Source organism: Pogona vitticeps, chromosome 15 (genome assembly GCF_051106095.1).
Source record: "Pogona vitticeps strain Pit_001003342236 chromosome 15, PviZW2.1, whole genome shotgun sequence".
NCBI lineage: Eukaryota > Metazoa > Chordata > Lepidosauria > Squamata > Agamidae > Pogona > Pogona vitticeps.
In genome coordinates, this window is record NC_135797.1 from 12,237,384 (window position 1) to 12,262,817 (window position 25,434).

General features: G+C 49.1%; 2 protein-coding genes and 1 long non-coding RNA gene across 3 annotated transcripts in view; 1 reads left to right on the forward strand and 2 right to left on the reverse strand.

The window, feature by feature from the left end:
* The window catches only part of SF3B2 (splicing factor 3b subunit 2), a 43,939-nt gene extending 37,021 nt beyond the window's left edge, over positions 1 to 6,918 (reverse strand). The window contains exons 1-4 of the mRNA XM_078382101.1: positions 6,756 to 6,918; positions 4,923 to 4,969; positions 4,209 to 4,286; positions 3,691 to 3,939 (exon numbers count right to left, since the gene is read on the reverse strand). Of these exons, the coding sequence (XP_078238227.1) occupies positions 3,691 to 3,939; positions 4,209 to 4,286; positions 4,923 to 4,969; positions 6,756 to 6,876 (495 nt within the window). The 5' untranslated portion in view covers positions 6,877 to 6,918. The remainder of the gene's footprint in view (positions 1 to 3,690; positions 3,940 to 4,208; positions 4,287 to 4,922; positions 4,970 to 6,755) is intronic.
* Positions 6,919 to 7,093: 175 nt separating this feature from the next.
* On the forward strand, positions 7,094 to 23,028 carry LOC144584894 (uncharacterized). The gene is made up of 3 exons (XR_013539368.1): positions 7,094 to 7,251; positions 8,357 to 8,596; positions 21,821 to 23,028. It is a non-coding gene; the product is annotated as an uncharacterized LOC144584894 (long non-coding RNA).
* On the reverse strand, positions 11,809 to 24,587 carry LOC144584887 (cation channel sperm-associated protein 1-like). Its single transcript, XM_078382106.1, has 12 exons — positions 23,851 to 24,587; positions 21,967 to 22,194; positions 20,183 to 20,296; positions 19,053 to 19,212; positions 18,144 to 18,235; positions 16,936 to 17,079; positions 16,673 to 16,736; positions 16,031 to 16,103; positions 14,835 to 14,892; positions 14,282 to 14,369; positions 13,078 to 13,192; positions 11,809 to 12,142 (listed from the first exon to the last, which is right to left on the reverse strand). The coding sequence occupies exons 1-12, from the start codon at positions 24,137 to 24,139 to the stop codon at positions 12,113 to 12,115; spliced, it is 1,455 nt and encodes a 484-aa protein (XP_078238232.1). The 5' UTR covers positions 24,140 to 24,587; the 3' UTR covers positions 11,809 to 12,112.
* Between the last annotated feature and the right edge of the window lie 847 nt (positions 24,588 to 25,434).

Consider the following 25,434-nt stretch of genomic DNA (forward strand, 5'->3'; position numbering starts at 1 on the left):
AATGCTCCATGGTAAACGTGCGCTACGGAGGCGCTATACAAGCTAGATCAATTAATAAACGCACCGACATGCTGATTGATCCAAATATTTTTTTTCTCATCCCACCCACTCGATTCTCCGTAAAACACCAACGGAATCTCTCCGAAACCCAAACAGCCTCCAAGAGGGTCTTTGCAGCAGCATCGCCCTGTCAAGTTGTTTGAACTGGCCTAAACCAGGTGTAGAATCCAGTGAAGGCCTTTCCTCCCCCATCGCAAGTCCTTAGATCATGTCTCTCTTCCAGCCACTCTCTTGCACACACACCCCCCCCATGATAAACACCCACCTCTCGACTGTCTTCTCCAGGCGGAGGAGGGGGGCCACGGGGCCTTGGACCCGGGATGCTGTTAGATGAACCCACAGAGGGATTCCCTAGAAAAAGGAGGGGGAAAAAACAGTTTTTCCAGAACAAACAAGCAAGACACACCGTCCTCGAGCTGGCCACTGTTGTCAGGTTTTCTCACCGCCCCCAACCTGGGAGTTTTAAGGAGGAGAAGGGGATGACAGAGGATGATGAGATGGTTGGACAGGATCATCGAAACGGCCAACATGACTTTGACCCAACTGCGGGAGGCAGTGGAAGACAGGAGGGCCTGGCGTGCTCTGGTCCATGGGGTCACGAAGAGTTGGACATGACTTAATGACTAAACAACAACAATGCCAGGCCGGGGGGGGGGGGGAACAGGTGGCTTTTAAAGCTCAATTTTGCCTATACAGTGGACCCTCGACTTACAGATGGCTCGACTTTCAGACTTTTCGAGTTACAGACTTCTCTGGCTGCAAAATTTAGATCCGACTTGCAGCCTGAGAATCGACTTACAGACTAGAAAAAAACCAAAATGGAATAAAAATAGAATAAAAACCACTGGTTATGGGATTAATTGGTTTTCAGTGCATTGTAGGTCAATGGAGATTCGACTTACAGACTTTTTGACTTGCAGCCACCATTCCAATATGGATTAATTCCTTAAGTAGAGGGTCCACTGTAAGTGAAACTATGCTGACAGTCCCACAATAGGAAAAATTCTCCACTGCTTCTCAAAAGCCAAAGAGGCTTTTTGACTTCCCTTGGTACAGAGTTCGAGGGATCACACTTTGAGTGACGAGAAACTTTGCTTTTCTGATTCCCTCAGATTCCTGCCCTATTTTGGCAAACAGCCTCCAAGGCTGAAGGCCCCTTCCGTTCAACAATCCCCCAAATGAGAGGTTCTGAGGTTGCAACGCTTGAGAAGCTGGGGGAAAGGGTCAGTCCATTAACCTCTGTGAGCTTTTCCCTTCCCATCTGCGTTACTTTTCAACTTTAGGTCCTCCACAGGCATTCTGGAGTTTAGCACCCCCTGGCCGTACCACCTAGGGTTTAACAGGAATAGAAGTCCACCATGTCTTTAAAAAAAGGGGGGGAGATTTCTTTTAAAGACTGTAAGCTCACAGGCAGGAGTGGATTTCTACAGATTACACGGTACGATACTCCGGGACCTCTTTGGACTGAAAGGGACAAAAAGGTTTAAAAATCAGCCACTGCATCTCTTGTATCTAGTTTGCACTGGGAAAAAAAAGATGGAATACAGTGGGTAACCTCTTCCTCCAGGGAAGTTTATTTTCTGAAAAACCGAAGAGAGGGCCGAGTCTGGGATCGCCTTGCCCGAAATATGCTCTTTGTTCAAAAGGGAATCCATCGCTGACATTTAATCCCCTACACAGACAGAAGACGTCTGTAGCACGTTCAGATGCTACTTGTCTTCCGTGAATTAACGAGCACTCCCCAACACGACTGATTGCTTCCTTCTCTCAACCCAGGGAACTTACCTCTTGGCAACCCCGGAGGTCTTGACCCCACATCCGGGGAAGCTCTGGCTACAGGAGGGGTCAGCTTGGACATATCTTGCGGACGCTCTTGTTCCATTAGAGCAGCAGCCTGAGGAGGTGGGAGAAGAAGCCGGACTGAGCCCAGTACAAAGAGGCAGGAAGCACTCTTACAGGGAGTGAAATCCTTCTTACGGAACGGCTGGGCTGCCTCTGCCTAGCCAGGGTGACTCCCTGCCCTTCCTCAAAGGACTACACCGGAGGACTTTTCTGAAGGTAAAACATGCACTCTGCTTTCAGTTATGATCCTCTCCCGAAAGCTAAAGATCCTAGTCCTCATGATTCTGATTAAGAAGCCAATCCGAAGGCCTCGTGCAGAGTTAGTCCAGGAGTCTACGGAGTTCAATCCTGGCTAAAGGGAGGAGAAGCAACCTGGGACCTCTTCCAGATCTTTTCGGCAACAAAAGCCCCACTCAGCCTGCCCCACTGGCGTTGAGGGGGAGCCAGAGTCCAAAATCTAAAAAGGCATCAGGCTATAAATTTCTGACTGCCAAGCGTCCAGATCTCCTTCCTAGCCCCATCTGAAATGCTGGGGAATCTCCCACGTGCCAAACAGGCATCTGACCGCTGAGATTCAGCCCTGGCTCTTCCATGCCACATTCAATTCGGCCACGGAGTCAAACTTGTGACATATACACACCAAGACTCCTGTCAGGCTCTGAAATAAATAAAGCTTGGCCTCTCTCTCTCTCTCTCTCTCTCTCTTCAACTACCTGTTTGGCTCCTTGATCTAATCCAGGCCATTCTCACACCAGCTCCCGGGGCCAGGGGTTGATCGGCTTCTGCCTGCCTAAGGGGATTTGCCTTTTAAAACTATACTCCAAAGGAACGATTACAGTGGTGCCTCGCTTAACGAGCGCCCCGTTTAACGAAGAATCTGCATAGCAATTTGTTTTTTGTGGTCGCAAAAGCGATCGCATTGCGATCTTTTTAATGGCAAAAAATCGCTTTGCGATGATCGGCAAGCTGTTTCACTTACCGATTTTCGCATAGCGATGTTTTAAAAACAGCTGATCGGCGGTTCCAAAATGGCCGCCCGCAGAGTTTTCGTGCCCTTTCCTCGCTTACTGGGCAGCGAAATAGGCGGTCGTATGGAGGATTTTCGCATAACTGTGAGTTTTAAGCCCATAGGAACTCTTTAAACGGGGTTTAATGCATTCCTATGGGCTTTTTAGTTCCGCATAGCGACAAATCCGGATAGCGATGATTTTTCCGGAACGGATTACCATCGCTATGCGGGGCACCACTGTACTCTGAGAGGGCCATACAGTTTGGCTGCAGGAAGAGCAACGGAGACTAGCCAGGAAAAAGCCTTGTGATCAACAGACACTAGGCAGGCGGCAACAACAGCCACGACAACAAACCTGCAGGGAGACCAGCAAAAAACCAACAGCAGCAGCATCAGCAATGTGGGAAGGAGCTCAGCCGGGAGGGTCGGCACGATTCACCGCTGTCCGAGAAGCCGAAAGGCAGGGCAACATTTTAAAGCCACGAAAGAGCAAAGGCAACCACAACGGCCTCCCCGGCCATCCAGAGGTGTCGGGAAACACTTCCCTCCAAAGCACACTTTTGGAACCCTTACACCCCATGGGGCTGGGACTTCACGCAATGTTTCAGCAACCTTACAGACCATCGATCACAACCCCTGGCCCAGTTCAAGAGGCAACTGAGGGACCACAGCAAGTCTAGTCCCGGCTGGGCCTGGTCTTGCTCATTTCCACGGTCACCAGACCCCTCTTCGCTCTCCTTCCCTCCAGCAAAAAAAGGAAATCTATACATCATCATTACCTGTTTGACTCGTTCCTCCTGCTGGATCAACATGGCGGCCTGCTGCTGGGCCAGCTTCAACCGCTCTTCCTCGGGCAACGCGGAAGGATCCACCGACTGCATGCGGAGGGGCGGGCCCATGCCAGGTGGCGGCGGAGGGGGTCCTACGCCCATCGGGAAGTTGAGGCCCATGCCAGGGGGAGGCGGGGGTGGAGGTGGCTGCATCGGGGGCATGCCCATCGGGGGCGGGGGCAGAGGCATTCCAGGGAGCTGTGAGAAACAGAGAGGTGGCAAACGCTGAAAAGAGGGTCGGAGACACACTGTGCTGTGAGACTGAAATCCCAAAAATAAATATAGCGGCGCTAGCTACAAATTGCAGTCCAGGCAGAACACCAATGCAGCTGGTTCACATCCGCCAGGAAATGGACTGGGACGATTCTGCAAGCCCGCGTAGGTTCTACCACTGAACTATTGCTGTCCCCAAAGCCCTCTGATCTTATGAATGCGGCCAAGGTGGTCTTAGCGGACAAGTGACTCACCTGTCCTGGCATCGGAGGTGGGGCGGGCTTGTCTCCATCATCTCCCCGCAGAGCGGGTCTGTTCAGCACTATCCCCGTCTAGAAAACAAAAAATTAACTCAGAATTATATGCTTGTTCAAACAGAAGGGTGCACTCTTAATTATTTGAAGCAGAGGGGAGCAGAAGATCTTGACCTTCTGGTGGGTCTACGAAGGAAATGGTTAAAGGAGAGCCTGTGCATGGTGGACGTAGAACGGGGCTCTTACTGTTTATAACGGCCGACTCGCTGCTCATAGACTTCAGACCTTCCATAGTTAAACTTTTAACATTTGGTGCCACTTGCATGGATGGGGATAAAACGAATGGCATCTCAAACTACAAATCAACAATAATGCGTGGAGATGCACAAGAGGCCAGCAATTCATTAAACCCTCCTGCATGGATTTCACCACCCGAAAGGCACTTTCTGTTGAACAGAGACCTGCAGCCCTCCAGACAGCCTGTCTTTCATAACCCAGATGTCGTCTTCACTCCTGACGTTCCCCTGGTCTTCTGGAGATGGACCCGTTGAGCAACATCAGGCTCACAATACCTACCCCCACGTGAGGCTGATCCCCAGACAGCTTCACACACACCTTAATCCTCAAGTAGGTGGCCAAGATCAGAGTTCACACACATGCACACCTGGCAACAGAACACATCGCCTTCTACAAGCATCAGACATAAAGGCTCACCTGAAGCGTGTACGTTTGCAGACGTTCCACCAGCTCCTCACGGCTACCTGGAAGGGGAAAAAAAGATGTCACTTATCAGTTGCTCTATATCACTTGTATCTGTTGATTTCTTCAATATTCGGCTTTTTCTCCAGTGAATTTAAGGTAGCACACATGGCTTTCCTCCCACTTGCCCACTTTACCCACATCACAATCTGTGACGTAGATTGGTCTGCGGGGGGGCAGTGACTGGCCCAGGGCCACCCAGTGACCTTCATGTCTCAATGAGGTCTAGAAACTGGACGTAAAAATTCCTTCTTTAATATGGTATGGTACCATAGTGACTCTCATCCAGGTTAAGATCTTCCGATAAGTGAGCAGAAAGACACAACTAGACTTTGACTTAAAAAACTGTGGTTGGCTGAGGAAGGATGAAGCATTCCACTTCACCTTTAATAACCTGCTGCATTTCCATGTTTGCTGAAGAAGGCTTCCTCCTTTGGTAGCCTAAATCCTAGCTATGCTGAGCACGGAGGAAACACAGAGGCTCCCCTGTTCTTCCCAAGCCTGTGCACTTGTCTGTAAGGAATGCTATGCACTTCCATGCACGTGGCTGCAGCAACTGAGCCCCAATACACTGTAGCTTTTAGACTGCTGGACTGAAGCCTATCATTTATTTGAGCAGAAGCTAGGCTGTCTCTTGTGATGGATACTATAAATGCACCCCATTGTGAGCACCAAGTGCATTCTTTTACTGCTTATATTTCTATCCTACCATTTCATCAGACAGATAAAAGACAACATAATTGATTTAAAATATTTCTATCCCGCTTTTCTCCTTAAAAATGACCCAAGGCAGCTCACATCACTTATTTAGTATTCAAAGCTAGCCAGGACGAGTCGATCAATGCAAAAAAGGATCAAAGAAGAATACAGAGTCCTCTTTAAGGCTACCCAGTCTCCACAGCACAAGAGAAAACAATAAACAGCATCCACAAACTGAGCTACACAGGCAGAGACCCCAACACCTCTGGGTAGAAGAATTCTCATCACTGAAGAGGTGAGCAAACACAATTTTAAGGATGTTCTCGTCCCAGAATTCCCCTAAGTCGAGATACCTCATGATGGGGGGGGGGGGCATTGTGGGATTATCATGTGCTGTCAAATTCAGCTCTGATTTAGGGCAACCCTTTTCAGGGTTTTCCAGGGAGACCCGACTCGGAAGCCGTTTCCCCGGCCCAAGGCCACCCCCCAGGCCGGCTCTTCTCTTCCAGGAGACCCAGTGGGGGGGGGGAGGCGGGGAGGACTCGAACCCACAACCTCGGGCTCCATACCCAGAGGACCTCAACCACCCATCTACCCATAATAAGCTCCCACTAGGTTTCAATGCTAATTTTAAACCCCGGTTTTAATCTTGAGGTCTGTTTTAACTGCTTTTCTTTCTTTTTTAATAAAAATATGGTGTTTTAAAAGCACCGGGGAGGTTGTCTCGATGATGGGAGCCGCCCTGGCTCCCCGATGGGCACAGATGTGGGGTGTGTGTGGACTCGAACCCCCCCCAACCTCAGGCTCCACCTCCAGAGACCCCCCAAAAGCCCCCCCTGAACTCCCCCAGTCCCAAAAGCCCCCGAAGGGCTCCCGAGGCCCACCTTGGCTGGAACCCAACCCTTCCACGCCCTCTGTGTCCACAGAACCTGGGACTCGCCAACTCCAACTCCCATCATCCCCACACCACTGGCCAGGCTGCCTCGGATGGGGGGGGGCCCTCGGGATCCTTCCCGGCCCCCTCAGAAGCCCCCCAACCCTCGGCCGGGCCCCAAGGCCTCCCCTCGGCCCGCAGACACCCCCCCTCACCTTGCGTGGGCGCCCCGATCTCGGCCAGCTTGGCCTGCAGCTCATGGGGAGACCAGGCCGCGTATCCCGGCAACGGCATCTCCCCCGCCTTGGGGGGCTCGGAGGGCCCCTCCGCCGCCATCTTGCCTTCTTCTCCCCCGCCACGGACAGCGCGCGGGGTGGCGTCAGGAGGAAGCGACCGGCTCTCGACCAATCGCGGCCGTGCAACGACACAGGCGCGCGACGCCCAACAAGCCGGAAGGGCGCTCTGGGCAGAGGACCAATCGTCGCAAAGGGGAAGCGATGGCGCGAGCCGTCCCCCCGGACCAATCAGGAAGCAGGACCTCCCCGGCGGGAGGGAAGGAGGGAGGGAGGGTGGCGCAATGATTTCTGGGAGCTGTAGTTTTTAACTGGTTCCGAGGCTCTCTTGTAGTGTACACACAGTATTTTTTTATTTTTTATTTTGGGGTGGTAGTAAACTCGGGAATGGGGAATGAATTTGCACGGAGAGGAAAAGGTAGAGATTCCTGCTTGAAATACTGTGAAGCGAAGACATTATAGATAGTAGGAATTAGACCTGGAATCACCTTCATCATCCTCAGAACTGCAAGGGACTCTCTATAATTTATCCAGTCCAGTCCTTCTCATGGAAGCACAAGAGGGATGATGTTGAAGAGGGATGATTGAGGCAGTTTATATATATGTGTGTGCGTGTTTTCCTCTTTTCATTTTCCCTCCTTCCCTTGATGTCAGGTGCAGTAAAATTATTATAATAATTATTATATATATTATATTATATATAATACACATAATATAATATATATTATATAGGTGTAGTAAAATTGCTATTACTATATCATTATCATTATCATTATCATTATTATTATTATTATTATTATTATTATTATTATTATTATTATTATTATTATTATTATTATTATTACTATTATCATTATTATCATTATCATTATTATTATTATTATTATCATTATCATTATCATTATTATTATTATTATTATACACACCAGCCATACTTGGTTTGGTGTTTGAAGAAATGGACTTTTGCCCATCAAAACTGGCATGGCACCCAACGTGTTCAAGTGCCACAATATATATATATTTTTTGTCCTTTCCTCCCCCCCCCCTTTATTTTCCTCTTTTCACTTTGCCAGCAGGCTCAGACAAACTTAACAAGGCGACTCCTTTGAAAACCACCAACAGCTTGGTCAGAGTTGCCCATATTTTATTGATTGATTGATTGATTGATTGATTGATTGATTGATTGATTGATTGATTTGATTAGTACCCCGCCTATCTGGACCAATGGGCCACTCTAGGCGGTTCCTATGGAAAGGGGGCAACGGGGGCACACCCTCCCCCCCCCGGGGTGCTTTCCGACCGGCTGTGTCCCACAATTTAAAAAACAAATATAGGCTGTTGAGGAAACACAGCAGAAGGCGGTTGTTCTGTGGAAGTGTGAGCCGTGCCGGGTGGCCTCTTCCATAGCCCGTCTCCGTAGCCAGAGTCTTAACGGGCTGGGGAGGGTTTTCTCTCTCCCTCTCACCCCCCCCACCCCATCATCCATCTCATCCTCTTTATAAAATGTCCCTTTTTCTCACCAGGCCTGCTCAGCCCATTGCTGGCTTGCTCAACCGGCTCGCCTGCAGGACGAGGTGGTCCTGACCCGACGGGGCCTGGATCCGGCCCACGTGCACTGCTGAGGCTCACCAAGCAGCCCCCACCCCCGGGTCTCCCCGGCAGCCCCCCTTCCAGGATGGCGGCTTGAAACTTGGGGGGGGAGAATTTGGAGACATTTCCTGTGATGGCTCGCATGGCGATCCATGTTTTGGTCCAGAGGGAAGGTAAGAACCGAGATGGACATTCTTTATTCATGTTAGAGCAAAAATGTTAAGTATTCTAAAGGGCCCTTTTGTCTGAAGGGATGCGGGCAGCTAAGAAAGTCAAATATCTTTGGAATCGAGTCTAGTATGTGTGGGAAGTACCGTCGCTTAATTGTGCACGAGGCGAATCATTCAGGATACCGTTAGTCATCCCAGGAAGAAATCAAAGCTTAAACTGAGGTTGGAGGATGCTGTGGCTTTTGAACGTTTGGCTTCTGCATTCATTGACTTCGAACGGTACTGCAAGGCTAGGGAAGTTTGTGTGCTGAAAATTATAATTTTTTCCATGCCATTTCCAAGCTAAAGTGAAGTATGTTGTTTTGCATGTCTTTCTTTCTTTTTATGATTATTGACCTTTCAAAATCAACGTGTAAAATCCAGCCATTTTGTAACATGAGCGCAAGAGTTCATGTAGCAACATCTGGATTGAGGTGCAAAGCTTTCTGCGGTAAAACTTATGGCTTACGGAGTATCATGCCATTTGGAGTTTATAATGACCAAAATTTCAGGCTGTTCCCTTTCGATATGAATTTCTCTGTGGATTCTGCCGTGTATTTATTGTTATAAATTTTTCTTGAACTTGTTATCCTTTATGTTGTAAGCCGCCTAGAGTGGTCAAAATGACTAGATAGGCGGGGTATAAATACAATAAAATAAACAAATAAAAAAATTTAATTAAGACATTGCACATTGCAAAGGAAGTATCTGCTTTGCTGCCCTTTCGTCGGAAGATGTGTTGTTGATTTCTCTCCTGGAACTGTTTGCTGTACTTCATGCTGCTAACTGCTGGGAGGGAAGGACAGCGTAAAGAGAGGTAATATGTATGAGCCCACAAAACTCCCTTATTTTGATCAGGTTCTTTCTGAAAATTGATTTTTGCCCTCTTTCCCCGAAAATAAGCCAGGATCTTATATTAATTTTTGCTCCAAAAACGCATTGGGGCTTATTTTCAGGGGATGCTTTATTTTTTTTCCATGTACAATCTACGTTTATTCAAATACAATCCTCTTCTTCTGGTGGCTGCACACGGATGGAAGACAGGGTTTCACTCAACTGGGGCTTATTTTTCGGGTACAGCTTATATGACGAGCATCCCGAAAAATCATACTGTACTAGGGCTTATTTCCAGGTTACATCATATTTTCGGGGAAATAAGGTAAAATATAAATCATTTAAAAATCTGGTGTAAAGTTTAAATAATGATTGAAAGTACTTTGATTTAAATCAGATCCACGCTGGACCAGATTCTCTCCACCCTGCAGGAGAAACCTGGATGTTCATTTCAGACAGCCAGGCCAGGCTTGAGGGCCACCTTGGGGAAATGTTTTAAGGGCATTCTCGTGGTTCTGGGCCAAATATTCTGTTAAATTACAGCGTGAGAGGTCTGTCTGTCTTGCTAATTGGACTCCTCTATTCCTACAGATCTCATATCAGTTCTGTAATCTGGAGATTCGACCCTTAATAAGCATTTTTCCACACGAGGTCCACCAAACTCTGTGAAGGAGCTTGGTTTTTCATTTAAGGTCTCTGTTGCTGAGTATGGTGTGGTTTCTTTGGACCCATTGTAAGTCAGTTGTCCTTTTGTTTGGGGCAGTGGTCCCCAACCTTGGGCCTCCAGATGTTCTTGGACTACAACTCCCAGAAGCCTTCACCACCACCTCTGCCAAAGAGGTCTTTTTATTCTGTGGATGGGGTTTTCTTACCACCGGACAAGAAATGGGCCATCAAGGGAAGGATGGGTCCTGTTCTGCCCTTTGTTTTGGACCAGGGTGGGAGGAGACTTGGGGGGACAGGGAGGGAGGAAGGAAGAAAGGGGGGAACCGGGCCATTTGTCCACTCCTGGGGCAGATGGGTTCAGCAGCCGAGATAAGGAGGGGAGGGATGAGCAGAGAGTAACTCGAACCCTAAGGGAAGCCTTCTGGGTCCTTCCTATCTTGACTCGGCCCGTCTGCTTCTTTCACCCCCTGCTTCTGTTAAGACATTGGTTTAAAATAGTCTTTTCCCACGAGGTATAAACCTTTCGTGCCCCTTGCTTGCTGGTATAGAAACCTCGCATGGACCTTTTCGGTGTCGCTTGTTGTTGTTTTCACCCGTGTTTATAGCGTCTGGTGTGAGTTTCTGTATCTTTCTTTAAAATTGGTTTTGTCATTTTGGGAACAACGTATCGAAAGGCTGTTTTTGTTGTGGGGCCTTCAAGTCATCTCCGGCTTCCGGCAAGCCTGTGAATCGCAGGTTTCCGGATCTCTTCCCCTCCCCCCCCCCGGTCAGCTTTTGAACCCTTTTCGGCCACTCTAAAAAGGAGTGGAGGGTTTTTTGGGGGGTAGGAAATATCTCTTTAGCTGCACGTGCGCCTCGGCCTGCCTGGAAAACCCTGGAAAGAGTCGACCGAGGGCAGAATCCACTGGAAGGCACGCAAGGCCTACTAGAGAACGTGAGGAGGGGCCGTTCCAACATCTGTGAACATCTGGAGCGGTTTCTCCTCTGCCCTTCCTCTATGAAGATGCTGCAAGCGTTTAGACTCGTCAAGGGTTTGGGGGCAAATCCTGTCAATATATACAATTTTGCTAAAGCATCGGCCGGAGGGGGGCACTTGCCCCTTTGTGACCCGAGCCCTCGGTTTTTTGCATCCTGGGGGAACGAGGGCATCCCCTCCACCAAAAACGAACCGAGGGGGGGACCTCTGGCAGCCCAGAGAGGGGGACCCCCAACCCACCACCCAAGAAAAGAGGACCCCCGACCCACCACCCCAGAGAGGGGGACCCCCGACCCGCCACCCAGGAAAGGGGGACCCCCAACCCACCGGTGGCCCCTAACCCCAACGACTGCTCACCATCCCCGCTCACCCTCCTAAGTCAGCAGAGGGGAGCGACCCAGGCTGGCCCAGCCCAGACCCGAAAGGGGCAAGCAACGGAACGGCCTCCCACCCAAAGCGGGTGTGCCGGGGGGAGGCAACCCAGAGATGCGGACAAGGCCAGCGTGACCCTTTGACGGGTGGCTGCCCCAACTGGACGCCCCTGGAGCTAGATGAGACTGTGGGGCGCTGGGGGGGGCGGGATAGACACCTATTCCCTGCCCTACGTAGGACGGGACCGGACTCCATTCTGCCTCGGAGTATAGGGGCCAAAGAACACTGACGGAACTGCTCCATGCAAGCCAGAGAAGACTCTACGTCCTTTGCGCCAAGACCTCATTTATTAACCAACAAGTGCCTTTACTTTACATGTATGTCCTCTTATGTTCTGGACCGTTTTGCCTTATTTCAATTAATTTAATTGAATAGGGGGGAAAAATCCCTAAAGCAGATGGCTGTGTTGGACCTTATTGAAAAATCTATTTCATACACAAATCATTTAACATATACCCTAAATAGATACCAATACTATTCCCCCAAAAGGAAGCAATGAATGAAAATAGTAAACCACAAAGAGCAGGCAGAAATTGCCTCTTGCCGGCACCACGGAAATGTCTTTCTGTCCATTACTTCGGGGGGTAATCCTGTTGAGCTGTCTGAAAAGAGGAGGCGGGGGGGGGGATAAACACGGAACAAAGTGATTTATTTCATTTTTTTAATCCAGTGGCTGCAAATGATTTTGGACGACTGCCCTCTGTATCCTTCATCTAGCGCTGTAATGAATGTAAAAAGCAACGAGAAAGTTTCTCAAGAGATTAACCGCCAGCTATATCTGAGGATTTCCTCCCTCTTGCTAAGCAACTGCTTGGTTGACACGGAGGTTGCTATTCTGAGGCTTTACACCCTTCCTACTCCTCTACCGTTGACCTTTGTTGCAGACGGCCATTCTTGGGTCTCCATAGCAGCTGCGGACACACAGCATGCATGGATTCTGTCACTAGATTCTGGGGTTTTTCCCCTGAATTAAATTGCAGAAACAACCAAGGGCCCCTTCCCTTTTTCAAATCATCAGCAGTTCACCCACTCAGCAACTGGTCGCTTTGCCGGAAGGAATCGCGGCCTACAAGACTCAGCCTTTTGCAACTGCAAGCTTGCTGGATGAAGTCCCGTCCTCCCCAGCCTGTTTGGACTACAACTCCCATCATAGACATGCAGGCTGAGACTGGGAGGAGCGCTAATCGTGGACACTAGGTTTTCGGAAAGCATTTTTTTATGATTCGTTGGTCACATTCACATCCTGTCTCTTCCTCCACGGAACTCAGGGCAAGGCCTCGGGCTTCCTCCCTCTCTGCTGTCTCTTCACAACCACCCTGCGAGGTTGGCAGGCTTGAGACATTGTGACTGGCCCGAGGTCACCCGGTTTCATCCCTCGTTCTACCTATTTCTCCTCCCCTCCAGAGATCCTGACGGGCGAAGCGTATAAGATGACCCGCAGGACGTTTGAAGGAAAAAGGCAGTTATCCAGACCATATCCCCCGGAAGCTGGCCTGGGGGGGGGGAACATCTTCATGACCTCAAGAGGGCCCCTCACCTCAAAGAAAGTATCCAGGATCTTGTCCGTGGTGGACGACTGAGAATGGAACTGCTGCTGATGGGTCTCGATCGCGGTCATCAGCTGGAAGTACTTGTAGAGAAGCTGCCATTCCCTGAAGCAAGGAAACGGTGAGAGGTTTTAAGGAAAATCCCTGGCTTTCTAGCTCCTGTTTGCTAAGATTCTTCTCCACTTCCCCTGGAGGACATCAGAGCCTCCCAAATCCTTCCATCCTTCCTTCCTTCCTTCCTTCCTTCCTTCCTTCATTCATATACCACCCCATTGGTGCATATAGGACTATTCTGGGTGGTTCACATCCTTTGTTCTAGCCTTCTAATAACTCAAGTTTGATAGAACTTAAATTTTTAAAAAAGTTATATTAGAACATTGATATATTCATACATCCATTCTTAGGGGGTTTTTTTAAGTTTAGGATCGTAAGCTTTTTATTGGTTTTTAAAAACAGGTCGTTGGACAGACATCCGTATATTCTCTTCCTTGGGCTTACTCAATAAAAGGGAAAAAAAACCCCAAGAACTTATGGGATGTTCAATATGTTCTACTTGACATAGAAAACTAATCTTATCTAGGGCTGGGAGAGAAACTTCCTCCACTAGGTTTTGGTGGGTGTAGTTTTTTAAATTTGTATTTCAAATACTCTCAAATCGCAGGCCTCGGATGGTGAGATAAGTAGGGTTTTTAAATGCGGTGCTTCTGTATTGTTGGCTCCGACAATCCTTGTTTTTTTATTATGTTTGATTCGGATGCGAATTGCATTGTGTGGCTCGTTTTCCTTGTTGTGAGCTGTCCACGGTCAGGCTTAAGCCCCAGAAGAATGCAATATGCATTCTCATAGAATTTATTATGGTGTCGGACTCCGAGGCCCATCAGCCCCTCATCACCGGCTGGAATCAAGCGCCTAGAGCTCCGTGGTTTTGAGGTTGCGAGTTCGATTCCCCCGCTGGGCCTCCTTGATAATCCAGAGGGTCCCTTCCGGCTCTGCCGTTCTAGGAGGATGATGACATCTAAACTGTCGCAATTCCCTGATAACTAAATATTCTCTCTCTCTCTCTCTCTCTCTCTCTCTCTCTCTCTCTCTCTCTCCCCCTCCCTCTCTCTCTCTCTCACACACGCACACAAGCAAGCAAGCTTTTCTTTGCAACCAGTCCTTGCTGTTGGTTGGGCCGGCCCGGATCCCGCTCACCTCTCGGCCAACTCGAGGTTCCCGTATTTTTCCATGACCATCCGCCTAAAGAATTCTTCCTCGCGTTCCTCTCTCTTTTTCCCCTTCTCTGTGATGGGGAGGACACAAACAGACCAGCGAGCAGGTTTAAAACAACAACAACAACAAGCGTTGTGGGTTCACTTCCTTTTCCCGCATCCTTGATTTCAAGAATCGATTTGTCTGAGCTGTCGAGAGGACCTGTCCTTCCGATGGGGAATGTTGTTTTAAAAAAATCCAAAAAACGAAATTCCTTGCATGTCTGATCTGACCTTTGCCAGCTTGCCATCAGAAATTTTTTTTGGAGAAATTCTAATTTTTCTCCTGGAAAATTCTGATCTCCAAGCCCCGTGCCCCAAAATTTCAGGGTCTTTTAGGCAATCGTAGGAGAAAGTCGCTCTGGGTCCGCAGACCAGCTGGTCTTGCTTTTCTCAATTACAGGGCGTCTTTGAGAATTTGCTCCTTACGTGCCGCAAAGGCAATCCATTGAGCATCCAATATCCCCGCCCCGAGATAAACCCCATGGCAGGGTCACCTGCTGGCTTGCTAGAAGGACCGTCCTCCTTTGTGCTGTCCTCCGGCTGGATCAGCTTCTGTCGATTTCGGGGGAGAGAAACCACAAACACATAAGTCAGCAACTTGGTCACCTGTCCTTCTCATCTGATCTTAAAACGGATGATGGCGAAGCCTGGCCTGCGGAGCGCAGGTAGCCCGACCCTAACCCCTTCCCTGGTCTGACCCCGTGACAGCCGGAAGGGGGAGAAAAAATATACGGTCAGAATTTTTTTAAAAAATGTGCCGTTTTGATCCCGGAGACCTCCAAGACCAACCGTTTGCACCTAACTCCAAAATTAGGTACCCAGTTGAAAAATCCCTGTTAGAAGTGGGGATCTAGACTTCTAGGTTTTTACTTTGATTTAGTTTTTGATATTTTCTGACGTTTTTGAGCCCAACCGAAAGAGCTAAAGAAAAGCTACGAAGAGAAAAGGCTAAGCCATCTCACTATCCCACCCCTGCTCTTGAAGATGATGATTGTGGCAATCCTCTGATTACCACGGCCGGTGTTTCTGTGCCCTTCGGGTGGCAAAGCACAACGACTTCCCCAGTGTTAAAAAGTTGACGTTTTGGAAATTAAAAAAGGCTCCAAATATTCTTTATTCCACTAGACGGCAGCAAAAGATAGCAAACCCATCTTGTAGACCCTGATGTTGGGAAAATGCGAAGGCAAGAGGAGAAGGGGACGGCAGAGGATTTTTAGCAAGCTAAAATAAAAAATCCAGAAAAAAAGGATTTTGACTTTTATTACCAGAACTAGCCAGTAGAGGGAGCCAGAGATGATGCTGAATACATAGCATGTTCTCTGGCTCCCTCTAGTGATGAGCTCTGTAAATACATCATGAAAATACATATTTCTAGGTTTGGTTTTTTTTAAAAAATTATTTTTAATATTGCCAGATTGCGGATAAGTGAAGCCACGGCTACCGATCCCATGGATAGAGGAGTCCGACTGTATTGAATTGCAACCGAGATTTGTTTAGGCATTGCTGTTAGACAACCCCCATAAATACAGCCCATGCATTGAATCAATGAGGATTAATTCCTCCCCCCCCCCGTTGATCAGCCTACCCACCCACGACATTAACTCTATACACGCAGCACCGCAGGAACAACCCTGGGGAGACATGCACATTTTGGTTGCAAGGGGGGGGCGGGTCACACAGTCCCACTCACCTTCTGCTTCTGCAGTTCTTGGCGCTTAAGCAGCGCCACCTGGAAATTATCGACCAGGACTGCAATCACCAGGCTGCAAGAGAGAAAGGGACACAGCTGGCAGATGTGGATTTTTGGCCCTCCAGATGTTTTGGATGTCACCTCCCAGGACAGTCTGTTGGGGTGGGTGGGGGAGAAGGCAATGTAGGCAGCTTTGGTAGACTCTCCTTAGGGAGAAGCCGCGATAGGCGAGACGTAAATGAATGTTCTCTTGCCATTTCATCAAGAGTCTTTTCTCGATCCTCGGACGTCTCTGGACAGCCCACGGGTGGGGCGGGGGGAGAGAATTTTCTGGACTCCGGATCCCATCCAGTGCTGGCTAGTGGATTGTGAGCGTGATCGTTCCAAAAGTTATTTCCCCCCCCCCCTTTGGGGGAAGTCACATCGCTTGGATGTCCCCGAGGGGGCAGCCCCCAGCCCACCCCAGATCTTTTGGACTACAACACCCATGGGCCTGAGGCAAAGGTTGACATAAGCTGGGAGCCGTCGTCTGACGCAGAGGGAAGCCAAATGGGGGTTTTGGACTACCAAATACACACACACACACACACACACACACACACACATCTTTAGCCTATGGGGAGAATCCTGTCATGCGCTTACTTGAGAAGCAGAAAGTACTGCACGAGGATGTAGACGATGAGGAAGATGATGACGTACCAGGCCCCTGGAAGCGAGAAAAGGAACACGGTGAGGGCAGGACCATCCACGCCGCCGTGGCCTTCGAAACAAGCCACGGGGTGGCCCACCAGCCCACGGCAGGCACCGAGAAAGGGCCCGACATGGGTTTGGGATCTGGGCCCTTTTCCTGACGCCAAAGGACTTCTCGAACCGAGAAACGCCGGCAGCCTCTCGGCTTCTCCCACCTGCATCGTAGCAGGTCAGGTAAATCAGGGACCAGTCGTCCAGCGTGAATAACTGGAACAGGGTGAAGATGGTCTTGAAAATATCTCCGAAATGTGCCGGGTCGGCGTCACAGAACATGTCGCGCATCACGACTGAGGACATGACTGAGGGGCGGACGGGGAGCGTTAAGGAATAAAAAGATTGGAGGGGTTTTTTTCCCCACCTCCTCCTCACCTGCCTTTTCCCCCTCCAATGTTCCCAAGGGGGGGGGAACCACGGTTCTCCTCCTCTCCTGCTTGAACGGCACAATAACCCTACGAGGTAGGACAGGCAGCGAAAGGGAAGGTTTTCCAGCTTATTGAAAGGGAGAGTAACCGAGGGGTCCACCCCTTATACAGGGACACATCCGTGTTTTCCTTGTCGAAAAGTTTTGAGGTCCATCGTTACGTCCCCCGCGGTTTTGGCTCAAAAATGCCTTCTGTTTGGGAACATTACCCGGGAGAATGGGGGTCACTGGGAACAAAATGATCTTTTGTTTTGGGTTGAAAAGCGAAGCTGGATTTGGGCTTTTTCTTTTCTTCTCTTAAAATGGCAATATGAAAAAGAAAGAAGGTTGAACTTCCTTGGATTTAATAAGTAGCGCTACACTGACGCAGCCTCCCCCCCAAAAGACAGAGGCACCCCATCCTAGGCTGCCTTCAATAAGATTCACCATATACAGTGGCGCCTCGCTAGACAGTTACCCCTCATGACAGTTTTTTCACTAGACATTGACTTTTTGCAATCGCTATAGTAATTCGCAAAATAGTGACTCCTGTGGGGGAATTTCGCTGGACAGTGTTTGGTCCCTGCTTCGCAAATCGATTTTCGCTAGACGACGATTTTGACAGCTCCCTCCGCGCTCACACAACAGGGTGTTTTTGGGACCTAAGCTTCGCAAGACAGCGATTTAAACAGCTGATCGGCAGTTCGCAAAGCGGCTTTCCTATGGCCGATCTTCGCTAGACAACGACGATTCTTCCCCATTGGAACGCATTAAACAGGTTTCAATGCATTCCAATGGAGAAGTGCTCTTCGCTAGACGATGATTTCGCTAAACAGCAATTTCAGTGGAACGGATTATCATCGTCTAGCGAGGCACCACTGTATTTTATTCCTTTTTGTTCATCATGTTTTGATGCTTCTCTCTCCCTCCTGACCACCCATCCACTCCTCCTGGGAAGGATACAGAGTAAAGTAAACATGACGATGATGATGGCCCCAATGGACTGGCACGACAGCATAAACGTACTGGTGACTTCTCGAACGTTTTCCATCACCCTGCAGAGGCGAACAAACGAACCGGCAGATGGTTAGTTGAGCAGGGGGGGGAGAAGGTCTACCTTATCTCTCTGGCCAAGCAAGGAGGGCAATTTGTCCAGAAATTCAGGGAAACAAACGATTCGTAGGACAGCCCCGACAGTCCACTAGCCAGCAGGGACTGGGAAAGGTAGTCCCCCCCCCCAAAAAAAGGAACTTTCCAAACTTCAGGGGAAACCATCCCATGATAAAGAGGGCTTGGCAGTCATATGGACAAGGCTGGGAAGGGTGTCGGAGGCCAGCGTTTGGAAATCACTACAGTCGGATCCCCTTACCCGCCTCATTGGTCTCTGCTGCTTTGCTTGCCCATGGCTGGAGAATATTTTAAATAGGATGCGAAAAATCCCCCCGAAATACATTTCTAATGGTGAAGTTACCAGAACTGGCCACTAGAAGGCGCCAGAGACCATGCTATGTACAGTACAGTACATCCTTTAGATGCCTAAAACTAACATGGCTAGTAGTAGTAGTAGTAGTAGTGACTGATGATGATGATGATGATGATGATGATGATGATGATGATGATGATAATAATAATAATAATAATAATAATAATAATAATAATAATAATAATAATAATAATAATAATAATAATAATAATAATAATAATAATAATAATAATTCCAGAGGCTCTAGGTCTATCACAGGAAGCAGAATGTCATGGCACTAGAAACCGTGATCGCATATAATGCTACACAGTTCCTCCATCAAAGGATGTCCCAGACACATTTCTTTCAACTCATTAAAGCACTGGTGGATCTACAGACTAGGCGCTGACCGGAGCGTGAGTAGGAAGCGGATGGCGCGGATGGCGCGGATCCCTTTGCAGATTTTGAGGACGCGGAAAAGGGTCACAGTGTTGCCCCGATTCCCTTGCCTGGAGGAGATGAACAACGGCAGCAGAAAATCCAGCACCGTCATGATCATGATGAAGAAATCTGGCCGGGAGGAAAGGAGGAGGAGGAGGAGGAAAAAACAAACACAAGTGAACGCTCGCAGCCTGTGAGATTAGACAGTGCAGCTGCTAGCCTTGCTCACGGTTAAGCTGACAGAAGCAGGAAACCTCTCCTGAGCATGGGCAGAGTGCATTGGAGCATAATTCCTCAGTTCAGAAAAAATATCTCTTATCACCTAAGGCAAAGAAACAAATAGCTTTTCCAAGCAAAAAAAAAGAAAAAAGGTTTTAATACATCCCAACCACGAACTGTATGAGTCAAAGGGAATCCTATCTCTTTCCTTGGACACATACGTAGGTTTTAAATTTTGGTATAAGGGCTTATTTATACCATTTGTTCTCCCTTGATATAGAGTGCAATCCTAATTCAAAGATGTGCTGGTTGTAGAAGCTAATGGTTAGGTACAAGCCATGAGGCTATGAAGCCGAAGAGCACATCATGACCATCCCCAAACCAAAAAAGGAAAGCCCATGAAGCAGACAGCCGAATTGGTTCAAATTGACAAGCGAAGAGCAGGTATTTTGCAAAGCTAGTGGCTCTTAGTTGTCCAAAGTGGAAGTAGAAAGCCTGTAATTTAAAGGGAGAGTTCCCCTTACAGAAACCCTAAGGAACTGCCTTTCTGCACAAGACAAATTGTGTTAGAGCATTTTGCTTCTGAAAACAAGCAAGAAAACACCAAAACACTGATTTCACAGTAGCCTCTTGATTTCCCCCTGCCCTGTCGCCAGAACCAACTTTGGGACTTACATGGAATTCCACATGCAGTACAACAGTTTTGGCATTCAAGGGAAACCAAATCAAATTGATTTTTCACTTTGAGACCTGATTTCTATTTTTTTATTTATTTATTTGGTTGGGGTCTACTTGTAAAGGTCCACTCCCAGTGTTTCCATGCCATCTGAGAATGAACGACCCCTGTTCAGAAATCCACCCTCCGACCACCGAGACCCACCGGTATCGTTCCACGGGTCACGGAAATAGTCCACGCCTAAGGCCACTATCTTGAGGATCGCTTCCACCACGTAGACGGAAAGGAAGACAGGATCCATAGCTGAGAAGAACCACTCTAGAAAGTCAGAAGAAGAAGAAGAGAACCGTTAACAAGGAGAGAAGGAGACGCCGTCTTTCTCTACGAGGAAAGCCGCGGCAGTCCAAGATATTTTGCTGCCTGAGTCAAGGACCTGTGCCGACAAATCGATTTTTTACAAAACCCGCACGGACCTCCCTTCTCTCTCTCCACTGCTGTAGACACAGGATCATAGCAAATTAATAAGTCCACCATTTCCTGCCCTCTTGCAACTGTTAAAAATCTGCAGGCTTTCGTTCTGCGTGATGCGAAGGAGGCTCAGCCTTCACGAAAGCCCAGAGAAAAGCCGCAAAGGAAGCCGAGACTTAAGGACGGCTTGGGAAAGTTCCTTTCTTGCATGACGACGACGCCTCCTCGAGTCCCCAGCAAGGCTTGGCCCCTGTGGGGAAAAAAATGCGATTCTACCTGGCTAGGTTTTAGGGAGACCCCAATACGAGGTGGACCGACTCCCTCCAGGAAGCCACGGGCTTGAATTTGCAAGAGCTGGGCAGTGGAGGAGGGGGGCATTTTGGAGACGGCTCATCCATGGGGTCGCCATGAGTTGGAGGTGACTTGACAGCCCACGAGGAGACCGAGGTGGGCAGCCCACGAGAAAAGCCCCCGAGTTGTCTCTTTTGGGACGCCCACCAAAGTGTTCGGAATCAGAGGGCATTTCAACGTCCCTTCAGGGAGACAAAGACTATGGGTGCACCGAAAAAGGACGGTTAAAAAGGACAGTCGGTGACAACGTAGAGAGTGAGTTCACCAGCATCTTTCAGACCAGCAACGGCGCAAGCGCAGAAAGGAACAAATCCTTCCAGGGACCAGATCCTTCCTCCTTCTTTTGCTTGGCCAGCTATGCCGGGCCCGGACGTGGGGTCTCTCGACTGGGGGGGGGTTCGTCCTCCTCCTCTGGATCCAGGGGTCCTCTGGTGGGGGTCCCCTCTGCAGGAGAGACTGGCCGAGGCACCCATGCAGCTAAAGAGATATTTCCTACCCCCAAAAAAACCCTCCACTCCTTTTTAGAGTGGCCGAAAAGGGTTCAAAAGCTGACGGGGGGGGAAGAGATCCGGAAACCTGCGATTCACAGGCTTGCCGGAAGCCGGAGGTGACTTGACGACCCAACAACAAAAACAGCCTTTCGATACGTTGTTCCCAAAATGACAAAACCAATTTTTAAAAAAGATACAGAAACTCACGCCAGACGCTATAAATACGGGTGAAAACAACAACAAGCGACACCGAAAAGGTCCATGCTAGGTTCCTATACCAGCAAGCAAGGGGCACCGAATAGCCAAAGAGATCTTTTCTATTCCAAACCACGCCACGAAAGGTTTATTAGAGGGGGGGAAACACAGCACCGTGTGTGGAAATGGAAGAAGGAAAATCGAGCATCAGAATGAAGGGGGTTTGTTGTGCTCTGCTGCTTTTCAAAAGTTCTTCTTAATATGGATTTCATTTACTGTTTTTGATACAATACTCGTTAACGTCCTTTGAAATATTTGTCCCCCTTCCTGGTTTTAGCTATGAAAGATTGCCTTTTCGTTGTCGGACGTCAATGCCTCGGGTCCCTCTCAGGAGAAAAGCGGGGTGTAAATAAAGAAATAAATGCGGATCGGGGAAGCTGTCCCTCCCCGGACGATCGATGGCGACGCTGATGACTGGCTTACCTCCCCGAATCTCCACCACCGCAAACGTCTGAGCGACCAGCAAGATGTTATTGATGGCTACCACCGTGCCGATGAAGATGTCAAAGAACATGGACTGCGTGAGGTTGTAGATGATACTCCGCAAGGCGACAAGGTACGGGACGGTCTCTCGCCAAGCGCGGCTCACCAGCTCCCGTAAAGTCATGCGCCGGTGCTTCCGCTTGTGGTGGTGCTGGCCTTTGCCCCCTCCTGCGAGAGCAACGGGGATATTTTAGGAAGGGCCTGGAAGCCATCTTTTCCTTCACCCTATTCTGCAGGTCTCCGGCCACGGGAGGTTTGCTCGGGATCAGCTCCCCTTCTGCAAGGCACTCTGCCCCCCCCCCCAAGAGTCTCCCAATCTGGCCCCTTGTTGAGCGCATGAGCTGTTCTCCGGGCCACGCTCCAACAGGAAGGGACCTGTCTCTGATCCAGGATGGGGGATAACGCCCAGGGCTTGGTCCTGCTGCATGCCGCAACCGAGGAGGGGAGACCTCCAAGACCAGGATCACAACTCACCGACTTGGGCTCCTTCCAGAAGGGAAGCCACATGAGCCCGTTACAAGGAGAAACTGCAAAAGTGGTGCCTCGCTTTTCCCCTTATTAACACATATTCCAAAAATTTGCCCCATATTACATAAAAATTGTTCTTTTTCAACTCTCCTTTCTTCATCTTTAAATTACAAGTTAATTTATCATTTAATGCTATATTCCATATTTCTTTATACCATTCTTCAGTTTGTAATTCAGTCTTTAATTTCCACTGTCTAGCAATAATCAATCTAGCTGCTGTTATTAGATTAGTTATCAATTCTTTAATCATTTTAATCATTGACCGGCTGCTCAGCTCCAAATCAAGAATCTATCCAGTTCTGGAGAGGAAGACAATAGAAGAAGAAGAATGAGAAGAAGAAAAAGAAGAATATGGCAAGAGGTCCCGTATATGGTGGTGGGGAACACTGTTATTGTGTTGTAAGTGTATATGTTTTATGTATATGATTTGTTTTTGTTATAGTTATAAATAAATAAATAAAAATTTAAAAAAAGTGGTGCCTCGCTAGACGATAATAATCCGTTCCACTGAAATCGCTGTTTAGCGAAATCATCGTCTAGCGACAAGCATTTCCCCATTGGAATGTTTAAATCGCTGTCTTGCGAAGCTTAGGTCCCGAAAGCACCCGTTTTGCAAGCGGGGGAGGGAGCTGTCAAAATCGTCGTCCAGCGAAAATCGGTTTGCGAAGCAGGGACGAAACATTGTCCAGCAAAATTCCCCCATAGGAATCACTGTTTTGTGAATCGCTACAGTGATCGCAAAAAGCCAATGTCTAGCGAAAAAACTGTCATGCGGGGGTAACTGTCTAAAAGAGGCGCCACTGTAATAGGATCCTAAAGATTAATGAATTCCTTATGGGATGGATAGGGTGACGTGGGCTCTGTCCCACGAGAGCGTCCCTACAAAAGTGGCCAACACGTCTATTTCGATCACCCCAGAGTGCAGGACAGGCAACAACGGGCTCCAGTTAAAGGAAGCCAGATTTCAGTAGAAGATCAGGAAAAACTTCGTAATTGTTAGAGCCGTACGACGACGGAGCCCATGACCTTGGGAGGTATTGAGCGCTACAGCGCTGTGGAGGCCTTCAAGAAAAACCTGGATCACCCCCTGGCAGATCTGCTTGGATGGTCTTCCTGCCTTGAGCAGGGGGTTGGACTGGATGGCCTTATAGGTCCCCCCTTCCAACTTCACTTTTCTATGATTCAGTGATTTTGGGTGAAAAAGCTGGTTTCCAGCGGCCTTTCCCCTCTGGAAAACCAGGCCCTGGAGGAGTGATCTTGACGGGACCCCCGAAGCGGGCGAGGTCCCGATCCTACCTTTCGTCTGGTGCGTGGGATACGTCCCCTTGCTCCCTCTTCTGCTCTTATGGGTCTTGCTGTGTGTCCTCGAATCTCTGGACCTGCTGGTGGGGTGGGAGATCATGGAGGTGGCCGCCATGAGGGTGGACGGTTCTTGAGTGGGTGGGAGGGACAGAGAGACCACCGACCCCTGGCCGACGGGCGTCGCGGAGGTCCCAGGAGCCCCAGTTGGGACCTGATCCTCTTTGGTCAGGATTTTTTCCATCTGAGGCAGTGAAGGCATGGTGGGGACGGTGAGATAATTCATGGTGGCAGAGTGGATGGAGCCTTCTGCTCACCGCCCTTAAAGACTTGGGTAGCGTCCCCCCCCCTCTATACCGCCTGCCCAGCGCTTCCCAGCGCTTTCCTGCCTGCTCACAGGGGAGAACGCGAAGCCTGGGGCTCTCTTGGAGCACGGAAGGTAGCCAGCCTTCCAAAGACAGAAGGGTTGGCCTCCCCTTTGTGACGTCATCAGAAGGCGGCAGCGTGGCATAGGGGGTGGGGTGAGACAGCGCGATGGGAATGCAGGAGATCTCGGTTCGAATCCCCGCTCAAACAGAAGTGTGGGCAACCCGTCATGGAGGGCCTTGCGTTTAAGGCTGGAGAAATGTCGTTTTCTGCCAAACGTGGCGTTCGAGGGACCCGACGTGGACAGAATCTCGTGCCCTGAAGGCAAATCACGGAAGCTTAAACGGCAAATCAGGGGGCAGGTGAGAAAATTTCCCGTTGCCACAGTCACACTCCGTGAGCCCCTAAAAGCGGGCCTCCTCTAATAACGGGTGATCTATAACGCTTCCTTTGAGCATCACCCGGGAAAGTCCCCAGGAATCCTCAAGGCCCATTGGGCAGCCTCCGAGATTAGCCAGGAGGGAAGTGAGGATGCAACGGCAAGATGGAGAGCGCCACGCGCCACCTTGAGCTGAAGGATCTTCTCCAGGGCTTGAGGGATTTTGGGGCCCACCCCAGAATCATCCACCTGAAAATAACAAAACAGGTCTCATTTCAGCTCTCACCAAGTACGCCAAGGTGTAATGAGAAATACGCTGGCCAGTTCCAAGGAGGGGGGGAGGCAAACCCATTCATATTAGATGTGCAAATCTAATCCGTGCAAAATTATTGTGCTCCGGGATTCTGTTTTATCAGCATACACTGTGTTTTTTCGGATCGAATGCTCCATGGTAAACGTGCGCTACGGAGGCGCTATACAAGCTAGATCAATTAATAAACTACACTATAAGACCCCGTCATGCTGATCGATCCAGATATTTTTTTTCTCATCCCACCCACTCGATTCTCCATAAAACACCAACGGAATCTCTCCGAAACCCAAACAGCCTCCAAGAGGGTCTTTGCAGCAGCATCGCCCTGTCAAGTTGTTTGAACTGGCCTAAACCAGGTGTGGAATCCAGTGAAGGCCTTTCCTCCCCCATCGCAAGTCTCTTTTCCAGCCACTCTCTTCCACACACCCACCCCCCCCCCCCCGTGATAAACACCCACCTCTCGACTGTCTTCTCCAGGAGGAGGAGGGGGGCCACGGGGCCTTGGACCCGGGATGCTGTTAGA

Bases quoted from the DNA above. Each gene is read 5' to 3' on its own strand.
- LOC144584887 (XM_078382106.1), bottom strand. From the start codon at position 24,139: ATGAATTATCTCACCGTCCCCACCATGCCTTCACTGCCTCAGATGGAA. The intron at 22,195-23,850 runs GTAGGATCGGGA...TTGCTCTCGCAG, and splicing joins TCCCACGCACCAGACGAAAG to GAGGGGGCAAAGGCCAGCAC. The intron at 18,236-19,052 runs GTCAGCGCCTAG...TCGCCTCTGCAG, and splicing joins CGCTTCCTACTCACGCTCCG to GGTGATGGAAAACGTTCGAG.